The sequence below is a fragment of the Gekko japonicus genome, unplaced genomic scaffold, assembly GCF_001447785.1.
Source record: "Gekko japonicus isolate JY-2015 unplaced genomic scaffold, Gekko_japonicus_V1.1 scaffold50, whole genome shotgun sequence".
Lineage (NCBI taxonomy): Eukaryota > Metazoa > Chordata > Lepidosauria > Squamata > Gekkonidae > Gekko > Gekko japonicus.
Window position 1 is genome coordinate 1,326,825 of NW_015164666.1, and position 22,941 is coordinate 1,349,765.

At 44.3% G+C, this 22,941-nt stretch overlaps 1 protein-coding gene across 1 annotated transcript in view; it reads right to left on the bottom strand.

Annotated features, from left to right (window-relative positions):
• The window catches only part of RFX6 (regulatory factor X6), a 53,635-nt gene extending 37,617 nt beyond the window's left edge, over window positions 1-16,018 (bottom strand). The window contains exons 1-4 of the mRNA XM_015409059.1: window positions 15,832-16,018; window positions 13,571-13,727; window positions 11,525-11,648; window positions 6,049-6,110 (exon numbers count right to left, since the gene is read on the bottom strand). Coding sequence (XP_015264545.1) covers window positions 6,049-6,110; window positions 11,525-11,648; window positions 13,571-13,727; window positions 15,832-16,018 — 530 coding nt within the window. The remainder of the gene's footprint in view (window positions 1-6,048; window positions 6,111-11,524; window positions 11,649-13,570; window positions 13,728-15,831) is intronic.
• Window positions 16,019-22,941: the final 6,923 nt, after the last annotated feature.

A 22,941-nucleotide genomic window follows, 5' to 3' on the forward strand; every position in this document is an offset into this window, starting at 1 on the left:
TAGGAGAGGATGCACAAGCTCTAAGCTCATTTCCCACATGCCACCATATGAACCCTAAGCCTGCTTCGGTGGGGAGGGCAGGGTATAAATCAAATAAATAAACCTACACATGTCTAACATATTTTTTCCACTGGCCTGTATCCAACTGGACTTTCTGGCACTTAAATTTTCTTCAGAGATCATGTCAATTTCTGCTAATACCTCCTCTAGTTGTAAATACTCTCTTTTCTCCCATGTTGTTTCTGAAGAACAAAATGTGGGACGGGGGGTCTCAGTGAGCTGCAGCAGAATGAGAGAACTGGTAGAAATTACTGCCACCTTTAATGAAAACTTAAATGCCCTGACGTGTTTGGAACTGTGTGGTTGGATGCAGGCCGTTTTGATTCATGCATATCTTTCCTTTACACCCTCACAGGTTTTTCAAATCCATTCTGCCAAAATATTTATTTACTGACTTCATATTTACCCTCCTTTCCTCCCAATGGGGACCCACAGCAGCGACATCATTCTCTTCTCCTTCATTTTATCCTCACACCCACTCTGTAAGGTAGGTCAGCTGAGAGTGTGTGGTTGGCCCAAGGTCACACAGCAAGCCTCCATATCAGTGTGAAGATTTAAACCTGGGTCTCCCAAATCCTAGTCTGAAACGCTAATCACTACACCACACTAGCTGTAAGTGTTCTCTATTCACACAGCAAAGAGACACAGACAGGGAGAAACAAGGGGAGGCTGTCTTTCCCCCTCCCCTCCTGTGTTCACTGACATATGTTCCTATGCAGCAAGTAGCCCTGACTGAAGCATATGCTGACACAAATGATGGCTGATAAGGCAATGATAGGATTAAGCTCCACAGGGACTGGCAATAACCCGTTATCACAAGGCCAGCTGCCATATCAGTTTTATTAACCCACTAAATCACTTTTAATAAATAAGATAATGCCTTTCAGAAATGGTGGAGGGAAGCTAAGATTTAGCATTGATCAAAGTCTAGAAAGAAATTAAATTGTAATTTGAGCTCACGTGGCCCACAGGGTATGTGCACTCCCTGACACATGCATGCAATAGCAGCCACAGTTGCACAGATCAACTTGGCCTCACTTCAGAGAAAGTTAGTTATTCTGCAGTCATGTTGAAATCAATGGGACTTGAGTCAGACATGAATCTCATAACTAATTTACTGTTACATTGTTTTCATTAGGATTTAGGAGAACCATTGGCCAGGAAAATTCAGTCTTTCCTCTTTCCAATCAGACACCGAAGACTGAAAAATTTGTGATCTGGAACAAGCCACAGTTTGTTGTGTCAAAACCAGGGGAAATAACAGACAGTGATTGTTCTCCAATTTATAAACCAGATTAGGTAAATGTAAATGTTTCCCTTGCTCAAAAGCCAGTCGAATCCTACTCTAGGGGGCAGTGCTTATCTCCGTTTCCAAACCAGTGCTGTCCGAAGACATTTCTGTGGTCATGTGGCCGGCATGACTAAACACCAAGGCACACGGAACGCTGTTACCTTCCCACCAAAGTAGTACCTATTTACCTACTTGCAATTTCTTGCTTTTGGACTGCTAGGTTGACAGGAGCTGGGGCCAGAGACAGGCGCTCACTCCGTCACGCAACACTAGGGTCTCGAACTGCTGAACTACAGACCTTCCAGACTGCAGCTTCAGCATCTTAACCTCTGAGCCACTGCAGCCCCTTATAACTAGACAATAATTTAATTCTAGTTAGAATCCTGATTTAAGAAAACAAATCATTGTCTGTCATTACTCTTGATGTAGCCTAGTCTATGGCTTTTTTGGCTGGCATCAGACCTGTCTGAATGGGACACCATAATTACAAAGTCAACACATGATAAAAACATCTGGTGCTGACCTGTTTGTTTCAAGTTAGGACAAGATGCCATCTTGAACGCTGTAGAGGACAATTAGTGCTAGCTTACAACCCCCAGATCACCATCATTCAGTATAGAAATGAGTGAAGACAGGGCATGATAAGGAAATAGGACAAAGGAAATAATATATGTGACAAAGGACAATGGATCTGTGTGCCACCTTGATAACTTTTTTGCACTGCTGCCTAACTGACAAACCTAATATGTGGTCATACTTTGCAACACAGCTGTCTGTCTCTATCATTTTGGTATATATTTTAAGCCAATTTGCCAAACTGAACATATCTTGAATGAATGACATTTAAGAAAATGATTCAGTGATTTCATGGAAGGGGTAGGAGCATCAATATGTGTATAGAGTTCCCCGGTTTGTAAGTTGCTTCCCATTTAATTCAATTATTGTGTTGGGGAAATGGCAGAATAAATACTTCTGTGCAGGGGTCTTTTGGGGCTGGAGCGCACTGGAGCACTGCTCTGGCAGCCCAGGACCCGGCACAAATGGTGGTGCAGCAAGCCCCGCCCCCAGCTCCCCGTGCCAAAGCGCTGGGGCCAGGGGGAGGCCTGAAGAACCCCACTGCCGGATACCCTGGAGAGCCCCGCCACCGGGTCCACTGGGCCCACACCGAAGCACTGGGGCCGGGGGCAGGCCCGGAGAGCTCCACAGCCAGGTCCCCAAGGCCCGCACAGGAGTGTTGGGGCCGGGGGAAGCCCGGAGATCCCCGCAGCCAGGTCCCCCGGGCCCACACAGGAGCACTAGGGCCAGGGGAAGCCTGGAGAGCCCCGCAGCTGAGTCCCCCGGGCCTGCACCGAAGCGGTAAGTAAGGGATCGGGGTGGGTGGGGGGGCGGGGGCTTTCCCATCTCTTTCTTTCTTCCCCTTCTTCTTTCCTTCTCTTTCTTTCTCTCTTTCCTTCTTTCTTTTTATCCCCTTTCCTTCCTTCTTTCCTTCCTTCTTTCCTTCTCTTTCTTTCCCTCTTTCCTTCCTTCCTTCCCTCTCTCTACTCTCTCTCTCTTTCCTTCCCTCTTTCCTCCTTCTGTGGCCCAACTCTAGTGAGAAGGGGTTTAAACTTTAAACTCCTTCTCTCTTTGCTTCCCCCCACAGGCCAGCTGTGGAAGGGAAGGGGAGACTTTTGATGATGCCTCCCCCCTTTTGCTTCCCCTTCTGACATCACTTCCGGTGATGTCACGGGTTGTGGCATATGCTAATAGCCTAGTAGCTCATTAGCATACCATATGCTGGGATATTCTGAGCTAGAAATAAGAATCTTGGTAGAATATTCGTCTTCATTGAAGCAATTTAAAAGAAATATTTTTTTTACAACATTGGACAAAATTACACGGCAATTCATTTGGTTCCCAAAAAGACCCAGAATAAAGCTAAAATTACTACAGGAGAAAAAAGAAAGAGGAGGCTTTGGTGTTCCGAATCGGAAGCTATACTATCAAGCCTCTGCACTCTGCTGGATTAAAGACTGGATACATTTGGATGATTTAAGATGTTTGAAGTTGGAAGGACATGATTTATATATGGATTGGAACACGTATGTTTGGTACGGAAAGGATAAGATACACTCCAACTTTCAGAATCATATAGTAAGGGGATTGCTAGGAAAAGTTTGGAATCAAATTAAACAGAGATACTACAGAAAAACACCAAAATGGGTTTCACCCATGGAAGCTTTTGTTAAACCAACACTTTTATCGAAAAATAAGAGAATAATGTATAATATATTACTGGATAAGAATAATAAACTTAAATGGGAGAATATCCTTAATCAACAACACAATATACAATTATCATGGTGGGAAAATGCACAATTAAAATCCAGATTTTCTAAGGATGTGACGCAGGGTTTTGAGGACAATAAGAATGAGTTGGATAGGATCTGGCTCTCGTCTAATGATAAAATGATCCAGAAACTATATAATCTACAAATAGAAGATCTTATGCAGGACGAAATAGTTAAACACACAATGATTTTGTGGATGAATGATATAGGACATAATATAGAAATAGATAAATGGTCTAAAATATGGAGATCAATGAAATATTTGAGAGCCACAGCTTATAAAGAAAATATTCTTAAAGTGTTTCATAGATGCCACCGGAAAAAATAGTGAAATGCTATGTACATAGTTCAAATAAGTGTTGGAAATGTAAAGTTAATGTAGGATCGTTTTATCATATGTGGTGGTGATGTGTAAAAAATCAACGATTTCGGGAGACAGTACAAAAAATAATTTGGGAAATGATAAATATGTATTTGATGTTAAACCCAGAAATATATTTGTTAAATATAATGCCAGAAAATCTTAATCATGATGATGCACGCTTAGTTGTACTTATAATAACAGCAGCCAGAATACTTTTGGCCACATACTGGAAATCTGAAAAAATTCTGACTAGGGAAGAAATAAGTTTGAAAATGTTGAATTTAGCAGAAATGGACAAACTGAGCTTGTTGATTCAGGGAAAAGGAGAAGACTAAAAAAAGGTCAAGACTTTACAAATGGATCGACAATAATGTTAAAGATCAGACTCGAATGTAAATTATTATAATATGGATATTATATATGTGCATAAAAAACTAATAAAGAGCATACCATATGCTAATGAGCTCCTGCAGCTCTTTTTCTATGAAAAGACCCCTGCTTCTGTGCTTAAAACATGAACTGTTTATTGAGAAAAAGACCTACCTACCAAGACAAGTCGAGAACCTGTAATGTGCAGAGAAAACAAACCCTCACTTATGACCAGTTTGCTTTGAAGTCTAGCCCGTGCCACACTTTCTTTCTTTCTCTTTTGCTCGTGGCTTATGTCAGCAGAAGAGGGAGAAATGGGCAATTTTACCTGACTCCCTATCATCACTACGGTCTCCCATCTTTTGGTACAGAGGAGGGTGCAAACAGCTTGGGGGAAGGGGAAGGCAGGAGACGGTATGCTCCTTTGATTAACTTTGCCCCTGGATCCCTGTTTCTGCTATTACAAAGTGGAGGAGGAGGAGGAGGAGGAGGAGGAGGAGGAAGAGGAGATTGGATTTATACCCCACCCTTCAGTTGGAGTCTCAGAGCGGCTTACAAACTCCTTTCCCTTCCCCTCCCCACAACAGACACCCTGTGAGGTAGGTGGGGCTGAGAGAACTCTGACACAAACTGCTCTTTTTCAAGGACAGCTGTGCCAGAGCTTGCGACTGACCCAAGGTCACATCAGCAGGTGGAAGTGGAGGAGTGGGGAATCAAACCCGGTTCTCCCAGATTAGAGTCCACACACTTAGCCACTACACCAAACTGGCTCTCAAAGTGCTGCAAAGGTGCCACAAAGCATCTGCTCGAAAAGCAGCATCAAAATAAGATTTTTAAAATTAAAATAATATGCCAAATTTAAAAACCATTGATTACAACCCCTGAAAGAATACCAACCAGTAATTAATTCACAACAGGAAATTACAGGAAATTACAACTTTAAAATAATAAAATTATAAAAGTAAATATAATAAGTAAGTGAAATCTATTTGAAATCAATAATATTGGATTCATAGAATAAAGTTTGACTCCAGAGGCACCTTTAAGACCAATAAAGTTTTATTCTGGGTATAAGCCTTTGTGTGCATGCACACTTCATCAGAAACATTGAAACAGAAGTCACCAACTATTACATATAGATAGAAGGTGAGGAGGGTATTGCCAGGAAGGGCCAATCAGAGTCAAGATGCATAAGTAACTGAGCAGTAGCTAAGATCCAGTCCTAGCAACATTTACTGCTCAGTTACTTATGCATCTTGACTTTGATTGGCCCTTCCTGGCAACACCCTCTTCACCTGTACCTATGTGTAATGGTTGGTGTATTCTGTTCCACTGTATCTGAAGAAGTGTGCGTGCACACAAAAGCTTATACCTTGAATTAAACTTTGTTGGTCTTAAAGGTGCCACTGGACTCAAGCTTTGTTCTGCTGCTTCAGACCAGCACGATCACCCACCTGAATCTACTGGATACACAGGCCATTTGCTATATTTTACCCACATTCTCTGGAGACTGTCAGTTCATCACATGCACTGGAATTCCAACTTACGTATAAAGATTTTATGGTAGACAGTCCCAAATGAAAAAATAAATAAAATCACAGTTTGTAAGACAAATATATTGAATGGGGTCTTACTTCGAATGGCCCCTTGTGCCCAGCCTCCTTGTAGTGAGAAGAGGAAATTTCTGACGAATAGTCTAAAAAAGAAGTTAAAAAATTAAGTTTCTATAACCAGCAAGGTCAAAAGGCAATAATGGCCAAAGGACAAAGCATTATTATTATTGTTGTTGTTGTTATCATCATCATCATCATCATCATCATCATCATCATCATCATCATCATCATCATCATCATCATTATTTGTTTGATTAGCATACACTAAGGTCTCCAAAAGGCAGAAGCACAGAACTATTAGAGTTTTCATTCACATATTAATTCACATTCAACATCACATTTTGTTGTATTCCACACTATTGTTACCCTCACATTTAGATCCTATAACCTATGATTCATCTCGTTTAATTTGATTTTATTTATTGTTATACGATTGTCAGAACTGTGTTGTATGTTTAATTTAAAACAAAATAAAAATCAAACCAAAGGAAGTCCTGCAACCTACAGTGGATCTGACCACTCTTGAGGGACTTCTTCAGCAAACTCCACTTAGGAAGCATTAACCCATTGAGGCCTGCAACCATACCGCTTCTCTTCCCAAGGAACAGAAGGGGAAGACTAGCTGCAAGGACTGTGCTTGTTTAAGATGTAGAGTACTCTGAGTGAATACCAGGGAATGCAATGCTACACTATAAATGTATATCCATTTTACATTAGTCTAATTGTGATGGTATCCTGGAAAATGTGGTTTGGTAAAGATGCAAAGAATGATCCGTTAGGCTGGTGCCATACTAGCCATTTAGTTCTGAGGTGCTGTGATTTTTCAGCTTTAATGGAAATCCAGACGATATTGTTAGCAATCAGTGCATTGGATCGAGCACAGCATTTCCACAGATGTAAGAACTTCTGCCCATAGAGTGCAACTTTCTCAGATTTCCCCAGCCTGCAGCAGTCTGAAATAACCCCCCCCCTCCTGCTCCTGGGGAACAAGATTAAGGAGCATTTGGGGCTGCCCCAAGTGGAGCCAAGAAAACCACTCTGCGTGGGCAGAAGTTCTCATGCCTGTGGAAATGTTGCACTGAGTTCAACCCAACTGTATTTCAGTTCTTCCTGCAATGGTCTCTCAACATTTCCCAGACCAAGTTTGTGGTGGGTTTTTTGTAACATATAACATAATGCCAGTACTTGGCTTTGGAGAGTGCTACTGAAGTTTCTCAGGATACTGTCCCTTTATATTTTTCTACTTGCATTCAATTTACAAAATTAATTACTTCCTACTTGTCAATGTTTTTTCTAATGCACAATTACAAGAAAAGTTTCAAGCAGATAAAAGATCTTTTGGTTTCAAAAAATCTAAGTCTGAATTTGAAACAGAACTATGTACAAATGATGAACATGTTATTGCCAAAATGTATAAACTTTTGTTGAAATCTGAAACAAAAGAAGAGGAATGTGTGAAAGAGTCTATGATAAAATGGACTAAAAACTTTGGACATAATATAGAAATGGAAAAATGGGAAAATATGTGGAAGAAGGGTGTTAAATTTACATTAAACTCCAGTCTTAAAGAGAATTTTTATTATAAAACGACATACCAATGGTATATGTCACCAGAAAAATTAGCTAAAATGTACAAAAATATCTTGAATATATGTTGGAAATGTGAACAAAATGAAGGGACTTTTAATCATTTACAGTAGATGTGTAACAAAGCCAAACATTTTTAGACACAAATAAGAAGATTGTAGTAAAGACTAATGTTCACATGAAACCAGAAGCTTTTCTTTTGGGACTAAAATCATGGAACTTTGTTTTTATACATGATGACAGCAGCGAAATGATTATATGCACAAAAATGGGAAAGTGTGACATTGTCCACTACAGAGGATGGTTGGTGGAGATGATGGAACTTGCAGAGATGGATAAACTTACTTCCTTGATCAGAAAAAAGGACGTTATCTACAGTTATCATTAACTGGAAACCCTTCATAGACTTTTTGCAGGAAACAGAAAAAAATGAACAGAAAATATGAATATTTGAGGATTGTGGGTGGCAAAAAGAGAAATTTATTTCTTTTGTACTAAGATAATCTGCAGTTGACCCATGAATTCTATTATAAACCACGGAGAGAACAGAGAAGAAAATAATAAGCCTGTAAAACAAACACAAAAGGAAAATTCAGGTCCTTACTTTTGACTACACATAACATAGGATCTTGCCACTGATATATTTTTATAATAAACTCTGACTTATGTTGATTTGGGGCTATGCAGTGGCAGCTAAGGCAGAAAATCACCTCCTCCTATGCCATGTCTTCTGGGTTCCAATGGTCTGGAAAGCAGTTCCATAGCCAGTTATAGGGTTGCCAACTCTGGATTGGGAAATACCTGTAGATTTGAGGGGTAGAGCATGGGGAGGGCAGGGTTTGCAGTGGGGAGGGACCTCAGCAGGGTATAATGCCATAGAGTCCACTGGCCAAAGCAGCCATTGTCTCCAAGAGAACTGATCTTGCTTATCTGGACATCAGTTGTAATAGCTGGAGATCTCCAGGTGCTGCCTGGAGGTTGGCTTATGTTAATTTGGGGCTATGCAGTAGCAGCCAAGGTAGAAAAGCACCTCCTCCTATGCCATGTTTTCTGGGTTCCAGGAGTCTGAAAAACAGTTCCATAGCCAGTTACAGGGTTGCCAACTCTGGGTTGGGAAATACCTGTGGATTTGAGGGGTAGAGCCTGGGGGGGCAGGGTTTGGGGTGGAAAGGGACCTCAGCAGGGTATAATGCCATAGAGTCTACTGCCCGAAGCAGCCATTGTCTCCAGGAGAACTGATCTTGGTCATCTAGACATCAGTTGTAATAGCTGGGAGACTTTCTGTGGGGGAAATGATGTGCTGTGGCTGGGGAACACGGTGATTTCTGGGAGATCTCCAGGCCCCACAGGGAGATTGGGATATGTATTTTATCTCAGGACACATTCAACAGCAACAGCAAACTGTTTAGAATGTTAGAGGCAAAGGCCAATCAGGTTGCATATGCAAATAACCTCTGTGTTCTGACTGGCTATGTGCGGGAAAGGAACAGCAAACTGTTTAGAATGTTGGAGACAGGACTCAGGCAACACAGCCAGTGGATAGGGAGACCCTCTGAGTGACAGAACAGGGAGCCAACTGATTTGTGAACATGTGGAATGTTCAAGAGAATCCATGACCAAAACACAATTATATATAAGATACAGCATTACATGAAATACAGTGTGGAACCACCACTGCAATATAGGGTTGCAAATCCAGTTTGGGAAATTCTTGGAGATTTGAGAGTGAAGCTTGTAAGGGAACAGGGTTTGGGGAGGAGAGAAACCTCACTAGGTATAATGTCATAGAGTCCACTCTTCAAGGCAGGCATTTTCTCCAGAGGAAAACATCGCTGCCATCTGAAGATCAGCTGTAATTCCTGGAGATCTCCAGACCCTACCCGGATGTTGGCAATCAATTATGGAAAAGGAATGAATTGGCAGCACAAATGCATCTCACTGTAGCCTTAGAGATCTCTATGCCTTCCACAAAGTAATTCCCAGAGTTCTGTGAAGACACAGAAGCCAATACCAGTTCAACTCTGAGGTATAGATATGCCCAGAGACTCCAGAGGTGCATGGAGACAACTAGTATCTTTTTAGCTTTTTGGCATTATGCAGTTTAAATGTAAAGAGCCTACAAAGAATTCATATTTGATTTTGAAATCATCCTCTCCCACCTTCCATGTCACACTGATAAGAAGTAAATAAAGGATGCAAATAAGATTCAAAAGATTTTGCAGCACTGCATATGAAGCTGACTTGGATGTATTTTCAGAGTAAGAACTAAACCAGATCAGTAGTCATACGACTACCCAAAAGCCATGTGGGTGCAACAATTTGGTTTTAAAACAGGTTTGTCCAGCTTGGCAAATCGATTTATGTAATAATGGATTCAGACACAGGTAACTCTGAAACTGAAATTGAAGTGTATTCCTACATGTTTTTTTTCCTGCAGTGGTTCAGTTAATCTGGTTTAAAGCCACTTCCTGAAACTGAGCAACTGAGTGGTTCAGGTGACAAGTCGACAAAGTCCCTGCATACAGCACCACAAATATCAGAGAGGCAAAGCTCAGCAGCTAATGAAGAAAGTTAATTCCACTGTTTCCAAAAGCTCAGACGAAAAACTAAAAAAACAACAACACATTCATTTAAAAGGTAGGTGAAATCTCTCTTGTAAGTGATGAAGATGTGTTGCAGTAAACCACTTAATCACAGTGAGATGCAAACCCCAACATTTCATTAAACTAATGTATTTCAGCTCTGCAAGGCAATTGGAAAAGAGCAGTGATGTTTTAAAAAGCTGATCTCTGAAGCTTTCTTGGTATTTAGTTTCACTACTTCCTAGTAGTTTGGATTTAGTTTGGAAAGCCCATCTCTCACTTTGCTTAAATGATTTTAACATTAAGGTGTGGGGGAGGGGAGTCAGGGGGGGGGAAGATCTGCAGACAATCTTACCTTTTCATACTCTTCCTTTCATTATTTGCTCCCTATTCTCATGGTAGTAACTACAGAACTCACATTCCTTTCAAATTTGCTGGCTCCAACACTCTATAGCGTGCACTGCTTGTGCAACGTTATCTACCCAATTGCAAAACCATTGTTTTCACTACTGTTTCCTCTGGATTCCATCTTGAAAAGTGACAAAACCCTCAAGAGCATCCCACCGGAGCACGGATTTAAAACCACCTTTCAGTTGAAGCCACTAAGGGCTTACGAGATCCTGTTTTTGTGCAAGGTCAGAAAATCAGGGGAAATTTATATCCATCTCATTTACTTATAAAGTAGGGGGTGGAGATTATCTTATATATGAAAGGGAATCTGGGGGTTCAGGGAGCAAAATTCTCCCCCTGCCACAACTTCCTTGGCTGTGTTCACTTGTCTAGGGGTTCAGGGAACAAAATACTCCCAGTCCATCTCCAGTCAGAAGCTATGGAGCCCATCAAAGTAATATGTGGGAGGGAATAAAATGTAGCTCCTGTAACCCCATGCTCCCCCTAGCTCCATTAAGTCAAAAATATAGACCTTCCCACCCCACCTCTTTTTTCTAAGTGGACATTGATAAATACATGTGGTAGCCCCATCACATCTAGTAAGCTCATTAAGGTACATGACCTCTGAAAGCCACGATTATTCTGGGGGAAGTGGTGTGACTGGGTTGAATCCCAGCTTGTGACTGCCACTTGAGAGGAGGTCATTTCTGCTTGTACAAGGGCAGGGGCTTCTGCAGTTTTCACAGATTCATCATTTGGGCTGCAGACCCTCCACATTTCATCCCACACGCTTTCCCAGAGGTCCCTCAAGCAGTGTTTGGGGTGGTGCAGGGCACTGTAGAAGGTGATAATGATGGTCCATTCCATGAGGGGAACTTTGAATCTAATCCCTTGTTTTTTAAATGTTTTCGAATAGGTAGGTCAGATGCCTTCTTTACCTTCCCAAATGTGGCAGCACAGGCAGGTTCAAGTTTCTCTTTCCTACAGAAATCCAGGTAATGGGCATAAAGGATGCACCTTGGCAGACAAACTCCTTCACATACAATGTAATTCTCTTCCAGCCTGAAGATGAAAAAAGAGTCATCAAAACAAAATACCATGGTTTTTAGCTTCCTCCTGGTTCCTTCTCCCTTTCCTTCACTTCCTGTTTACAGTTTTAAAGTAGAATCATGCTGTATCATACCTCTGACAAAGTAAATAATGACTTCATCCAAATCACTTTTTAGTGCTTCAGTATCCAAAGTTGTGGTCCATATGGAAATAAGTTTGAATGAAAACAGTAGAATTTATTTTCACGTAATGGTCACTGTCCAAAAATTACTGTATGCCTGACTGGTGAGGTAAAGCTGATCAGTTTGTCCCCCCCCCCCCCCGGTTGTTGAACCTAAATTCATTTTTACACCCTTATGAAAGGTGTGGGGTTCTACAGGGAAATCTGCTTCGGGGGGGGGGGGGGGAAGGTCCAACAAACTCCAAGGTGTATGCATTATTACTTGTATGTGTCACCAGCAGCATAATGGATTGGGGGGCAGGGTCATGTGTTTAAGGTTAGGACAATGAAGAGAAGAGGGGACTGCACCAAGGCAAAACTAAGATGAAAAGGCAAATGGTGCAAAAGTAAGAATCTTTAATTAATGTATAACTCCTACACATTTTGAGCACAGCTTCATCAGGGGGAATCTTTCAGATTCTTAAAGTTCTGTTCCCAATATATGCTAGAGCTAAGCATATATCACCAAGTGACACAAAGGGGTTATACAATCATTAAAGATTCTTTCCTTTGCACCATTTATCTTTTCATCGTTTCATCAGTTTCTTAACATCTTGATTCCAAAGAGCACTAGCAGGCTGCTAGATTTTGGCGGGGCCATTTTGAAAAGTGAATGAAAAGTTGATGAACCAGCTCCCCAAATCCCATGGCCTACAGTCACCAAGTATCAAGGCTATTTTTGTCACATTTGCCACAGTATCCAGGTATCTTTTGACTCTGCATTGGTGAATGCGCACACGTGTGTGTTTGTAGGGGGGCGGCATCTTTATGCAACTGGTCCAGAGGCAGGGGTATAAAATGGAAAAAATGCACCTGATCTTTCAGAAATGTATGTCCCATCTATCAGTCACATTTATTACAAACCCAGGATAGCATACATAGTTCTCTCTTTCCTCAGTTAATCCTCAGAACAACCCTGTGATGTAGGCTAATTTAAAACAGTAATTGGCCCAAAGTGATCTGCGGTGCAGTCCTAAAGAAAGATCCATTGACAGCAGTGGATCTACAAGTCTGCAACTCTATTTACGATTGCAGTGCCAGTGAAGTGTGCAGTTTGAGTGGAGGTTTACAGAGCGGGGACTTGAACCACAGCATTAGACACAGTGGCTGTCTGGTTGCATATGCCAGGAGGAAATTAATGTTGAACATTCAGGAACAATAATACTGGACTGCAATTGTACAGGACTTTACTGGAGGCAGCAGGTGTTCAGCTAACAACAGAATTTCTTACATTTTCTCCAGCCCACTCATTCTGAGATCTGGATTCCATGGACATGAGGCAGGATATAAATATTTTAAATACATACATACACTCTTTAAGCTTTTATCATTTTCAGTGCTCAAATGACACTGTTGAATGTAAGCTAGTAGATCAATGCACTTACAGTCCATTTCTCAAAAGCTGTAACCTAGTTAAAAGATCTGTTGCCAATGCCAATATATATGGTGCCGAATAAAATGTTTACATAGTGGATTGACAAAATACAGACATATTGTCTTGGAATATCAATGTGAGCTACTGGTTTGCATTCACAAGGCAAAGTCTCAGCCACATTTTCTTCAGCATATTTTATTGCATACATTGCACTTGTGCTGAGAATTCAGCTTCTAACAATACCCCAGAAAACAGTGGAAAAGAAATCACAGGCTGCAGTAGCAGACAGGGGGAAGTGTACACTGCACCTGTGCTGGGGGTGTGTGTGTTTGAGCTTACCATTGCAAGGTGAGCTGCGTCTGCTTCTTTTTATCCTTCATAATCTGAGTGATGGTTTTCTTTGGAGGTGAGTGTTTGCTCAGCGATTTTATCTTGCTTTCATGAGTCTCCCCATCCTCCTCTTCTGAGGAAAGGGCTTCACTGCTGAAATGAATTTCTGAGAGAACAAAGAGAGTTTAGAAAGAAAGGACAATAACTCAAAGTGAACCATGGAGTGGAGTTTTGTTCTTTTGGCTAGAGTGCTACCTGGAAAAGTACATTTCAGGCTTGGGCCACTCTGCTTTACAAATCATGGAACTGCAGGGCTAGCATAGCTGTGAAGATCACCATGTTCAGTCTCTTTGCATAGGTTTACAGAGAAAAAAGTAGATCCAGTAAAGGATTGCCCTGCTAGTATTTTGTGCATTTGTATGTGAAAAAGAGGGAGAAAGAGAATATCCTGATGACAAGAGTTAGCTATAGTAAAAACAAGCAGAGAGCCTGCAAAGAATTCGGGGGGGGGGACAATTTGGAAATCCCACCTCCAAATTTACCCTTCGAAGGCTCTGTTATCTCTCAGAATTTTGTGTACCCCATTTATGTAATCCTATATCAAGAGAAATTAATCCAATAAACATTGCCTGTTTTCAATATGTAGATACACAGATAAATCAACACCTGCATAGGAATTCAGCACCTTATTCAACCTGTGACTGTGCATATTCTTGCATTAGCAAATGCTGTACTAAAAGATAGCACTTTACATATCTGTAACACTAGCAGTTGGTGCAAAGTTCTGTGTAACCCTAAAACTGGCACAATAGAAAGTAGCTCAGTTAAAAGATGGCAGTTGGCCTATTATGCATCTCTTAGCTTGCAGCCACAAGCAACTTTGCTAGGAAATCCTGCTAAAGGAAGGAAGGCTTCCTATATGTATCTCATCAGATCTTGGAAGCTAGGCAGGGTCGGACCTGGCTAGTGTTTGGATGGGAGACTGCCAAGGAAATAGCAAACCACCTGTTTATGTCTCTTGCCTTGAAAACCCGGTAGGTTCGCCAAAAGTCAGCTGTGACTTGATGGCACTTCACAATAGCACTGAATTCAGTGGTACATACCCAAAATAAACATGCATTGTCCAGTAGTCTCACCCTTAGATAAATATGTTCAGGATCAGAATATTAGTGGGAGGGGAGGACCAGAGAATGAAGAGTTCTGGGAGTCTCAAATGTTTCTCACTTTAACAAGCCCCCCCCCCCAATATAGAAGAAGAAGAAGAGATTGGATTTATACCCCGCCCTTCACTTGGAGTCTCAGAGCGGCTTACAAACTCCTTTCCCTTCCCCTCCCCACAACAGACACCCTGTGAGGTGGGTGGGGCTGAGAGAACTCTGACACAAACTGCTCTTTCAGGAACAGCTGTCCCAGAGCTTGTGACTGACCCAAGGTCACGTCAGCAGGTGCAAGTGGAGGAGTGGGGAATCGAACCTGGTTCTCCCAGATTAGAGTCCGCACACTTAACCACTACACCAAACTGGTAGTAGGTATTCATGCACATACTTGTTTATCCATCTTGTAATCAGATTTTAGACTTTGACAGTACAATTAACATACAAAAAACATATTGGTAAACTACCTTGTTTCCCTTTAGACTGCAATTATTTGGAACTCAATGAGACCTACTTTGGAACCAATTTGTTTAACCTCTGAGACAGGCTTAAATTATAGTAGGGCTCAGACTGTTCTGTTTCCAGGGCCTTAATTTTGAAGTGTGTGTGCGTGTGTGTAAAATGCCAGTCAAACTGCAGCAGACTTAGGGCAGCCCAACAAGGGGTTTTTCAAGGCAAGGGAGAAGCAGAGGAGGTTTGCTATTACCTGCCTCTGCAGAGCCTTCCTTGCGAATCTCCTTGGGAAACCTCAGATCTGAGAGATCCCGGGACACCGTGCTGCCTTCTCACCCCCTTGAAACGCATCAAGTAGAAATGAAGTTCCCCTCAGCAGGTGAAGAGTGCGTCTCTCTCCACCCCTCCCTCTCTGCCGATTAAAATACACTTCAGAGATGGGGAAGGACAGTACTCTTTTTAGAAGGGCTCATCTTCTCTGTTTTGGGGGAATGAGGCAAGGGCGCAAATAGATCCGTGGGATGACGCGGGGTGCCACCCAGTCTAGCGGCCCTGCGGCGCCTGCCGAGGGCGCTGCCCGCCGACGGCTTCTTCCCTCGGAGGCGAGCGGGCCCGGCTCTCCCCCCGGCAGCGGCTTCTTGTCCGCGAGCGACTCCTCCTCACCTGCCTTGATGCCCGCGCGCAGCCCCGGCTCCCGGGCGTGGCGTCCCTGCTGCAGCCGGCGGGGCAGCGCGTCCACCTGAAGCAGCCCCTCCCGGGGCAAGCCTTTGGCCAGCAGCTCGGCGTAGCAGTCCCCGGCCCGGGGCTGGGGGGCTTCGCCTCTGGCGGGGAACTGGGCCGCCTTCTCCATCTTCAGGCCGTCCGTCCCTCCCCGTCCATGGGGCGCAAGAGCCTCGAGGATCGGAGGCAAGTCGATGCGCCAAGCGGCGGTCGGAGGCCACGGGAGAGGGGGGCGCCCGCAGTCCGCGAGGAGCAGCAGGGGAAGGCGTCTTCCCGGCTCGGGCTGCCGCTTACAGGAACGCCGAAAGGCACGGGCGGCTTTTAGAGCTGGCTCCTGCCAGGGTAGACCGCGGGCTCCCTTCGGGGGTGGGGGGGGGGAGGAGGAAGAGGAGGCGGCTCGTCGAGCACAGACAGAGGGCTCGCCCCCCCCACCCCACCCGGATCACCCAGCCGGGCGAAGAGCCGGAGGAGGGGAAAGGCCTGCCCACCCCGTGGCCAATAACCCATCTCTCCTGACGACTCCTTCTCCGTGGGCGGGACTGGCTACCTGTGCCCCCCGGGGACAGCCCGGCCGTCGGGTCGCTCAGCTCCCAAGCAAGCCCTGCTTTCAAGGGAAGCCGTCAGGCTAAAGATGACAGCCCCTCTGAGCATGTGCAGCCGGGCTGCCTTTCTCCCTGCCGTTGCCAGCGCTTTTTGGTAAAAGTAAAACGGTGTCAGTACTCGCTAAAGTTGTGCTGATTTCCACCAATCCCCCCTCCCTCTGCAGATCCCCCACTAGGCTGTTCCCCAGGGTCCCCCCCCCTTCTCTGGAATTTATCATTTTTATTAATTCCAGCAATTTCAATACAATACAATAGCACTGACAACTGATAAACATTCATAAAAATAACCGACCATAACCATAACACACCTCAGCATTCAAGCAAACAATCACATTTTATGTTAGGAGAAGTTGAATGCAACTTACTGTTCTACATATATTCAATAGATACAAAATAAATGAACATCAAACCCTGGTACAGGGTATCACACACAAGGTGTGGGTTTTAAAGCAGAAGACCCATTTGTGCTATATAATCTAAGAATGGGGACCACTCTCTCTTTTGCTGTCTGAGTGGGGTGGGCCAGCATACAAGGATCAGGACTTGGGAAAGCCCCAAAGCCAGTGACTACCCCCCCCCTGGGAGGGAGAGGGAGAGGGAGGGGAGAGAGAGAGAGAGAGAGAGAGAGAGAGAGAGAGAGAGAGAGAGAGAGTGTGTGTGTGTGTGTGTGTGTGTGTGTGTGTGTGTGTCCTGGGTGTTGTCATAGTTCCTGGTGAGGCTTCAGAGACATGAATGGAGAACTTATTTTAATACCTTTTTATTCCACCCTTCCACCCAGGAGCTGGAGGCCCTCACAGCTATCTTGCTAAATAGACTAAGCCAAGAGAATACGACTGGTCCAAAGTCACCCCGGGAGTTCCATGGGGAATGGAATGCCAGAATTTGGACCTGGATCTCCTCAGTCCCAGTCTCTGTCACCTCTCCATTCAAATGGCACTTATAAGCTACAGCCATAGTAGCTAATGGAGGGATTGTTTCAGGATCATTCAAGCGCATTATATGGGTAATGGCACTCTTGAACCATTCACCCTGAGCCAGAGGAAATCCTGGATAGACATGGCTGGTTTGGTTGGTGAGACAAGTTTGCGGCACTACCCCTTTTGACAATATCAGCTGTCACTTTTTAAAAACCCAAATGTTCCCTACTCTGTAAGGATGTTGTCCTGCTTTTCAGTAGAAGCTATATCACATCATAGATCAAAATGCATTGTTTTTCAACAGGCTTTTAAGTGGGATGAGTTTGTGCTCCTGGTGAAGTGGTGCAGCCCCTGGGCCCGGCCCGGCTGTAGCCCTGTGGAGTTTTCCAGTGGCAGAATTATCACAGCGGGTCCGTGTTTACCTGGAATTAAAATGAAAGACATTCCAGTCAGAAGCATGATTTGCCGGCAACAACACACTCATCTTAAGACTCTCCAGTAATGAATTATACTGGACCACCTGATGCTGCAACCATAGATTTTAGCTGGGTGAGACAGCTAAAATCTGTCTCTGAACAGATGTTACAGGTAGCCTAGCTTTTCTTTTCTTGATTGCTTCCCTCAAAGTGACAAGAAACAGCAGGCAAAGCTGATAGGTGCAAATTGATGTCTAATGAAAAAATTCCAATGCCTTTTGAAAATCTTGTTCAAGGTAATCTAACACAGCCCTCCCACACACACACACACCCCATATGACCAGATACAAATTGTACTCATTAAAAAGTCCATCATATATAGTTATACATTCAAAATACACTTATTACACCTGTATGATCAACATACGTATGGCGGAAACTTAGTGTGGGTATTTTTTAATTTTTGAAGGTCCCAATGAAGTGCTTTGAGAATGTGTTGGGTTTTCTTGAGCACCTACTCATCCCCTTTAGTCCTTTCTGGTTGATGCTGAGTGTCCCTCCAATCCCTTCTTTTTTGCTGCTCTGTTTGAAGCATACTGACAGCAGGAATGTTCACTACCAATTCACTCATTCTTTAAAAAATGTATTATATCTCCCCCCTTTAAAAGATTCCTGCCACACACACCTCAAACCCATACATTCCCAATCTGTTGATGCACACTCCCTCCTCCTCCCCCCCATGTGTCAGTGTACTGTATAATGCTAGCTTTCTATGTGCAATGAAAACCAGCAAAGTCTCACCTTTGTCTGAAGATATATAGTTCAGAGAGGACTTTATTATGTCCCCCCCCCCATTTCTGAATAGCTGAATTGGCGGGGAGAAGAACACTAGATTTTTAAAAAGCAAACCATAATGCAGGATATCTGAGAAATTTACATTATTCAGACACAGGCTGTGGTCACACGGTCATTTTCATCGGGTTTCACCACTGTTCGCAATCACATTTAAAAGGGCTGATCAGACGGCCGCATCTGTCTCCCGTATCGAAGCGGACTCACCCCTGCAATCCTAGTGATTTTTCTGACACTGGGAAAATCAAGTACTTTCCGAATATTTGTGCTGTGAATCCTCAATTTCACCAGTCTGGACAGCCATCTCTCGCTATGAATGAGATTAGGTCATCTGAATGTCCTTCTTGCGCTGAATCCCCCCCCCCCCAGCTTTGGCCATTGTGTGCATGATCAATCCTGTGCTGAATATATTCAATACATGAATGTTTGAGTACACTTATATAGACTCCAGCACTCGGTCGTATGTCGGTGGTTCATTTTGTTCGCTGTTTGGGGGGAAAACACTGCTATAACAAGGGAGTACAGCATGTCTAAGTGGGAGTGGTGATTTGGCCATGTGCAAAGACATTTTTTAACACAACTCCTGCCACGCTGCCACTTGGGCAGCTCAGCTATCTCCACGGTGCCTGGAGCTTCGTTGCGCAATGCAAACGGTTCAGGGATGGATGTGTGATCATCCCAACCTGCAAAAAAAATACCCCCGATGAAATATACAGCGGGAACAAATCGTGGTAAGCTTGCCGTATGGTCACACCCACGCTCTTTTCCTCCTTTTTAACTTGTTATAACAACTTGTTTTAGCAACTGAACCACTAGCAATAGTCTATGGGTATAATTTTAAGATACAGACCTCTTTTTCACTCTGTCAGCCTCTGTCTCTCCCCCCGCCCCAGACAATGTTGCTCCTACTCTGACACAGCCCACAGAATCTATAAAAGCACTCTTACAAGGTTTGAATTTACTTTGGAATGCTTCAGGATATATAGTCACTAAGTAAATCTGGTTAGGAAAGAAGAAGAAGCAGAAGAAGTGGAGGAGGCGGAGGAGATTGGATTTATACCCTGCCCTTCACTCGGAGTCTCAGAGCAGTTTACAAACTCCTTCCCCTCCCCACAACAGACACCCTGTGAGGTAGGTGGGGCTGAGAGAGCTCTTTCCAGAACTGTCCTTGAGAGAAGAGCTCTGATAGAACTATGACTTGCCCAAGGTCATCCAGCAGCTGCAAGCAGAGGAGTGGGGAATCAAACCCAGTTCTCCCAGATTAGAGAACTACACAAACCACTACATCCACACACTTAACCACTACACCAAACTGGCTTAACACATTTGTATCCTGTACGAATGTGTTTGTCAAACCCCAGATCTCCCCCTTTCCCCCGTTAAAAGATGCCTGCCATTCAAACCCCCCTCAAAAGCCCTGGCAATCATATACTTCCTTTATTCTTGCTACACAGAATACTAAGTCCATCCATATATATATACTAGCAGTAAAGCCCGTTGTGGAAATAAATACAACGAGATCTAGAAAGAGGCTCTGGGGGAGTGCTCTGGCTTTGGGCAAACAGTGTCATTTTGCTGTGGTGACCTCAGCAGGGTATAATGACAGAGTCCACTGTTTTCTCCAGAGGAACTGATCTCTGCTCCCTGAAGAGTAGTTGTAATTGTGAGTGATCTGTAGCCTCACCTGGAGATTGGCAACAATTGTTACCCAGGATGAAATGGCTGGTTTGGAGGGTGGAGTCTATGGCATTCTACCTGTCTGAGGTCCCACCCCTCCGCAAACCCCTCCCTCTCCAGGCTCCACCCCTCAAATCCCCAGGAATTTGCCAGCCTGGAGTTGGCAACCCCATCTCCTTCCCAGCTAACCATCAACCTACCATTATCTGCCCCTTTGACTTCAGCTGACTTCCGCCCTCCCTTCTGCAGAGCAATTGTAATTTTGAGCGGTCTCCAGCCCTCACCTGGAGATTGGCAACAATGGTTCCCCATGAGGGACTGAGTGGTTTGGAGGGTGGAGTCTATGGCATTGTACCTGTCTGAGGTCCCACCCCTCCTCAAACCTCACCCTCTTCAGGCTCCATCCCTCAAATCTCCAGGAATTTCCCATCGGGAGTTGGCAACCCTATCAGGATTGGCCCCAATATGTTTTCTCCCAAAGGCCAAAGTAGGTGACTGGACCAAACTAAGTTGCCTACCATCAGGCACTGAGGGGAAAGTAGGGTTGCCAGCTATAAGGAGGGAAATACCTGGAGTTTTGGGGGGTGGATTCTGTAGAGGGCAGCATGGGGGGGGCGGAAGGATTCAGCAGGTATAATGTCATAGGGTCTACCCTCCAAAGCATCCATTTTCTTCAGGGGAACTGATCTCTGTCATCTGGAGATCAATTGTAGCAGTGGGAGATCTCCAGGTCCCACCTGGAGATTGGCAACCCTAGGGGAAAGTCTGCTGCACAGCAGGGGGTTGAAGAGAATGGTTTGATGGGTGCTGGGCCAAGATTGGCAACAATAGTTCCCCAGGAGCAAATAGCTGGGTTGGAGGGTGGAGTCTATGGCACTGTAACCTGTCTGAGGTCCCCCTCTCCGGCCTCCACTCCTCAAATCTCCAGGAATTTCCATACCTAAAGCTGGCAACTTTATTTCCTCCCCTCTCAGTAGCCTCTTATTTTGCCTTAAATTGGTTTTGATGTCAGCAGAGTGAGAAAATGCCAGAGGCTCTGGGTGGGTGCCCCATCGTAAATGCACCAAACAATTCCTAAAGATTTGCCAAAACACTACTCTGTCAATAAATTGCAGCACTTTGAAGTAGCACCAGAGCTTTAAGAGCTCTCCAGCTGTCACCTGGAGACTGGCAACAGCTTGTTTGGAGGGTGGGGAGTATGGCATTGTATCTGTCTGAGGTCCCCCTCTTCCTCCTCCTCCTCCTCAGACCCCACCCTCAGCAGGCTTCATCCCTAAAATATCCTGGAATTTTCCAACCTGGAGTTGGCAACCCTATGTTGTCCCCCCCCAGCCTCTGCCTAGAGAAAGGGCAGTCTTTCCCTGCAGTGGGAACCAAAGCAGCTGTCATCGTTCTCCTCTCCCCCTATGAGGTATGTTAAGGTTGAAAGTGTGTGAATGGTCCATAATCCCCCAGGCAGCTTTTAAAACATGATCCTGGGACCTACACACCACCAGACATTCCAACTGCCTTGCGGGGGGGGGGGGGTATGAGGTGTGGAATGGAGTGAAGTCCAATCAGCTTCCATATGCAAAAGACCTTGAAGGTTCCATATGCAACTGACATTCCAACTGCCTTGCGGGGAGGGGGGTGAGTTTGAGGTGTGGAATGCAGTGAAGTCCAATCAGCTTCCATATGCAAAAGACCTTGAAACGATGGGCGGGACTGCACAAAGCAGCCAGTCAACCCAGCCAGCGTCTTCTGACTGACAGTTCAAGCGTCCATACTCTAAAGGAGTGCATTTTAGAACTTTGGCACCCACTATTCAATTATATATAAGGAGAGATATGGATACAAAGATTTTTCTCTCTCCAAGCTTATGTTTCATTGGTTAGCATATAACCTCCCTAGAGTTGCCAGTCTCCAGGTGGGGCCCAGAGAGCTCCCAGGATTACAACTGATTTCCAGAGTAAAGAATCGGGTCCCCTGGAGTAAATGGCTGATTTGGAGGGTGAACTCTATGTTATTATACCTTGCTGAGGTCCCTCCTCTTCCAAACTCCACCCTCCATGGGCTCCAACCCCCAAATTTTAGGTATTTCCCAGCCTGGAGTTAGGAACCCTACCCCCCACCATTAGACATGCGTATTTGCTGCAATGTGTTCTGGTTCTGTTTTTGTATTCACTGTTTCTAGGCTCAGCTCCTGAGTTCGATCTATGGAACGGCAACGTGCCTAATTCCACTGGACCCCTAAAGCAATTCTGTTCTATCATCTAAGGTTGATTGATGAAGCCAGGGATCTTTTCGTAGAAAAAGAGCTGCAGGAGCTCATTAGCATATGGTATGCTAATAAGCTACTAGGCTATTATAATATGCAATGACCCCTGACATCACCGGAAGCAATGTCAGAAGGGGAAGCAAAAGGGGGGGAGGCATATTCAAAAGCCTCCCCTTCCCTTCCCCAGCTGGTCTGTGGGGGGGGGGGAGCAAAGAGAGAAGGGGTTTAAAGTTTAAACCCCTTCTCACTAGAGTTGGGCCACAGAAGGAGGAAAGAGGGAAGGAAAGAGAGAGTAGAGAGAAGGAAAGAAGAAAGGAAAGAGGGGATAAAAA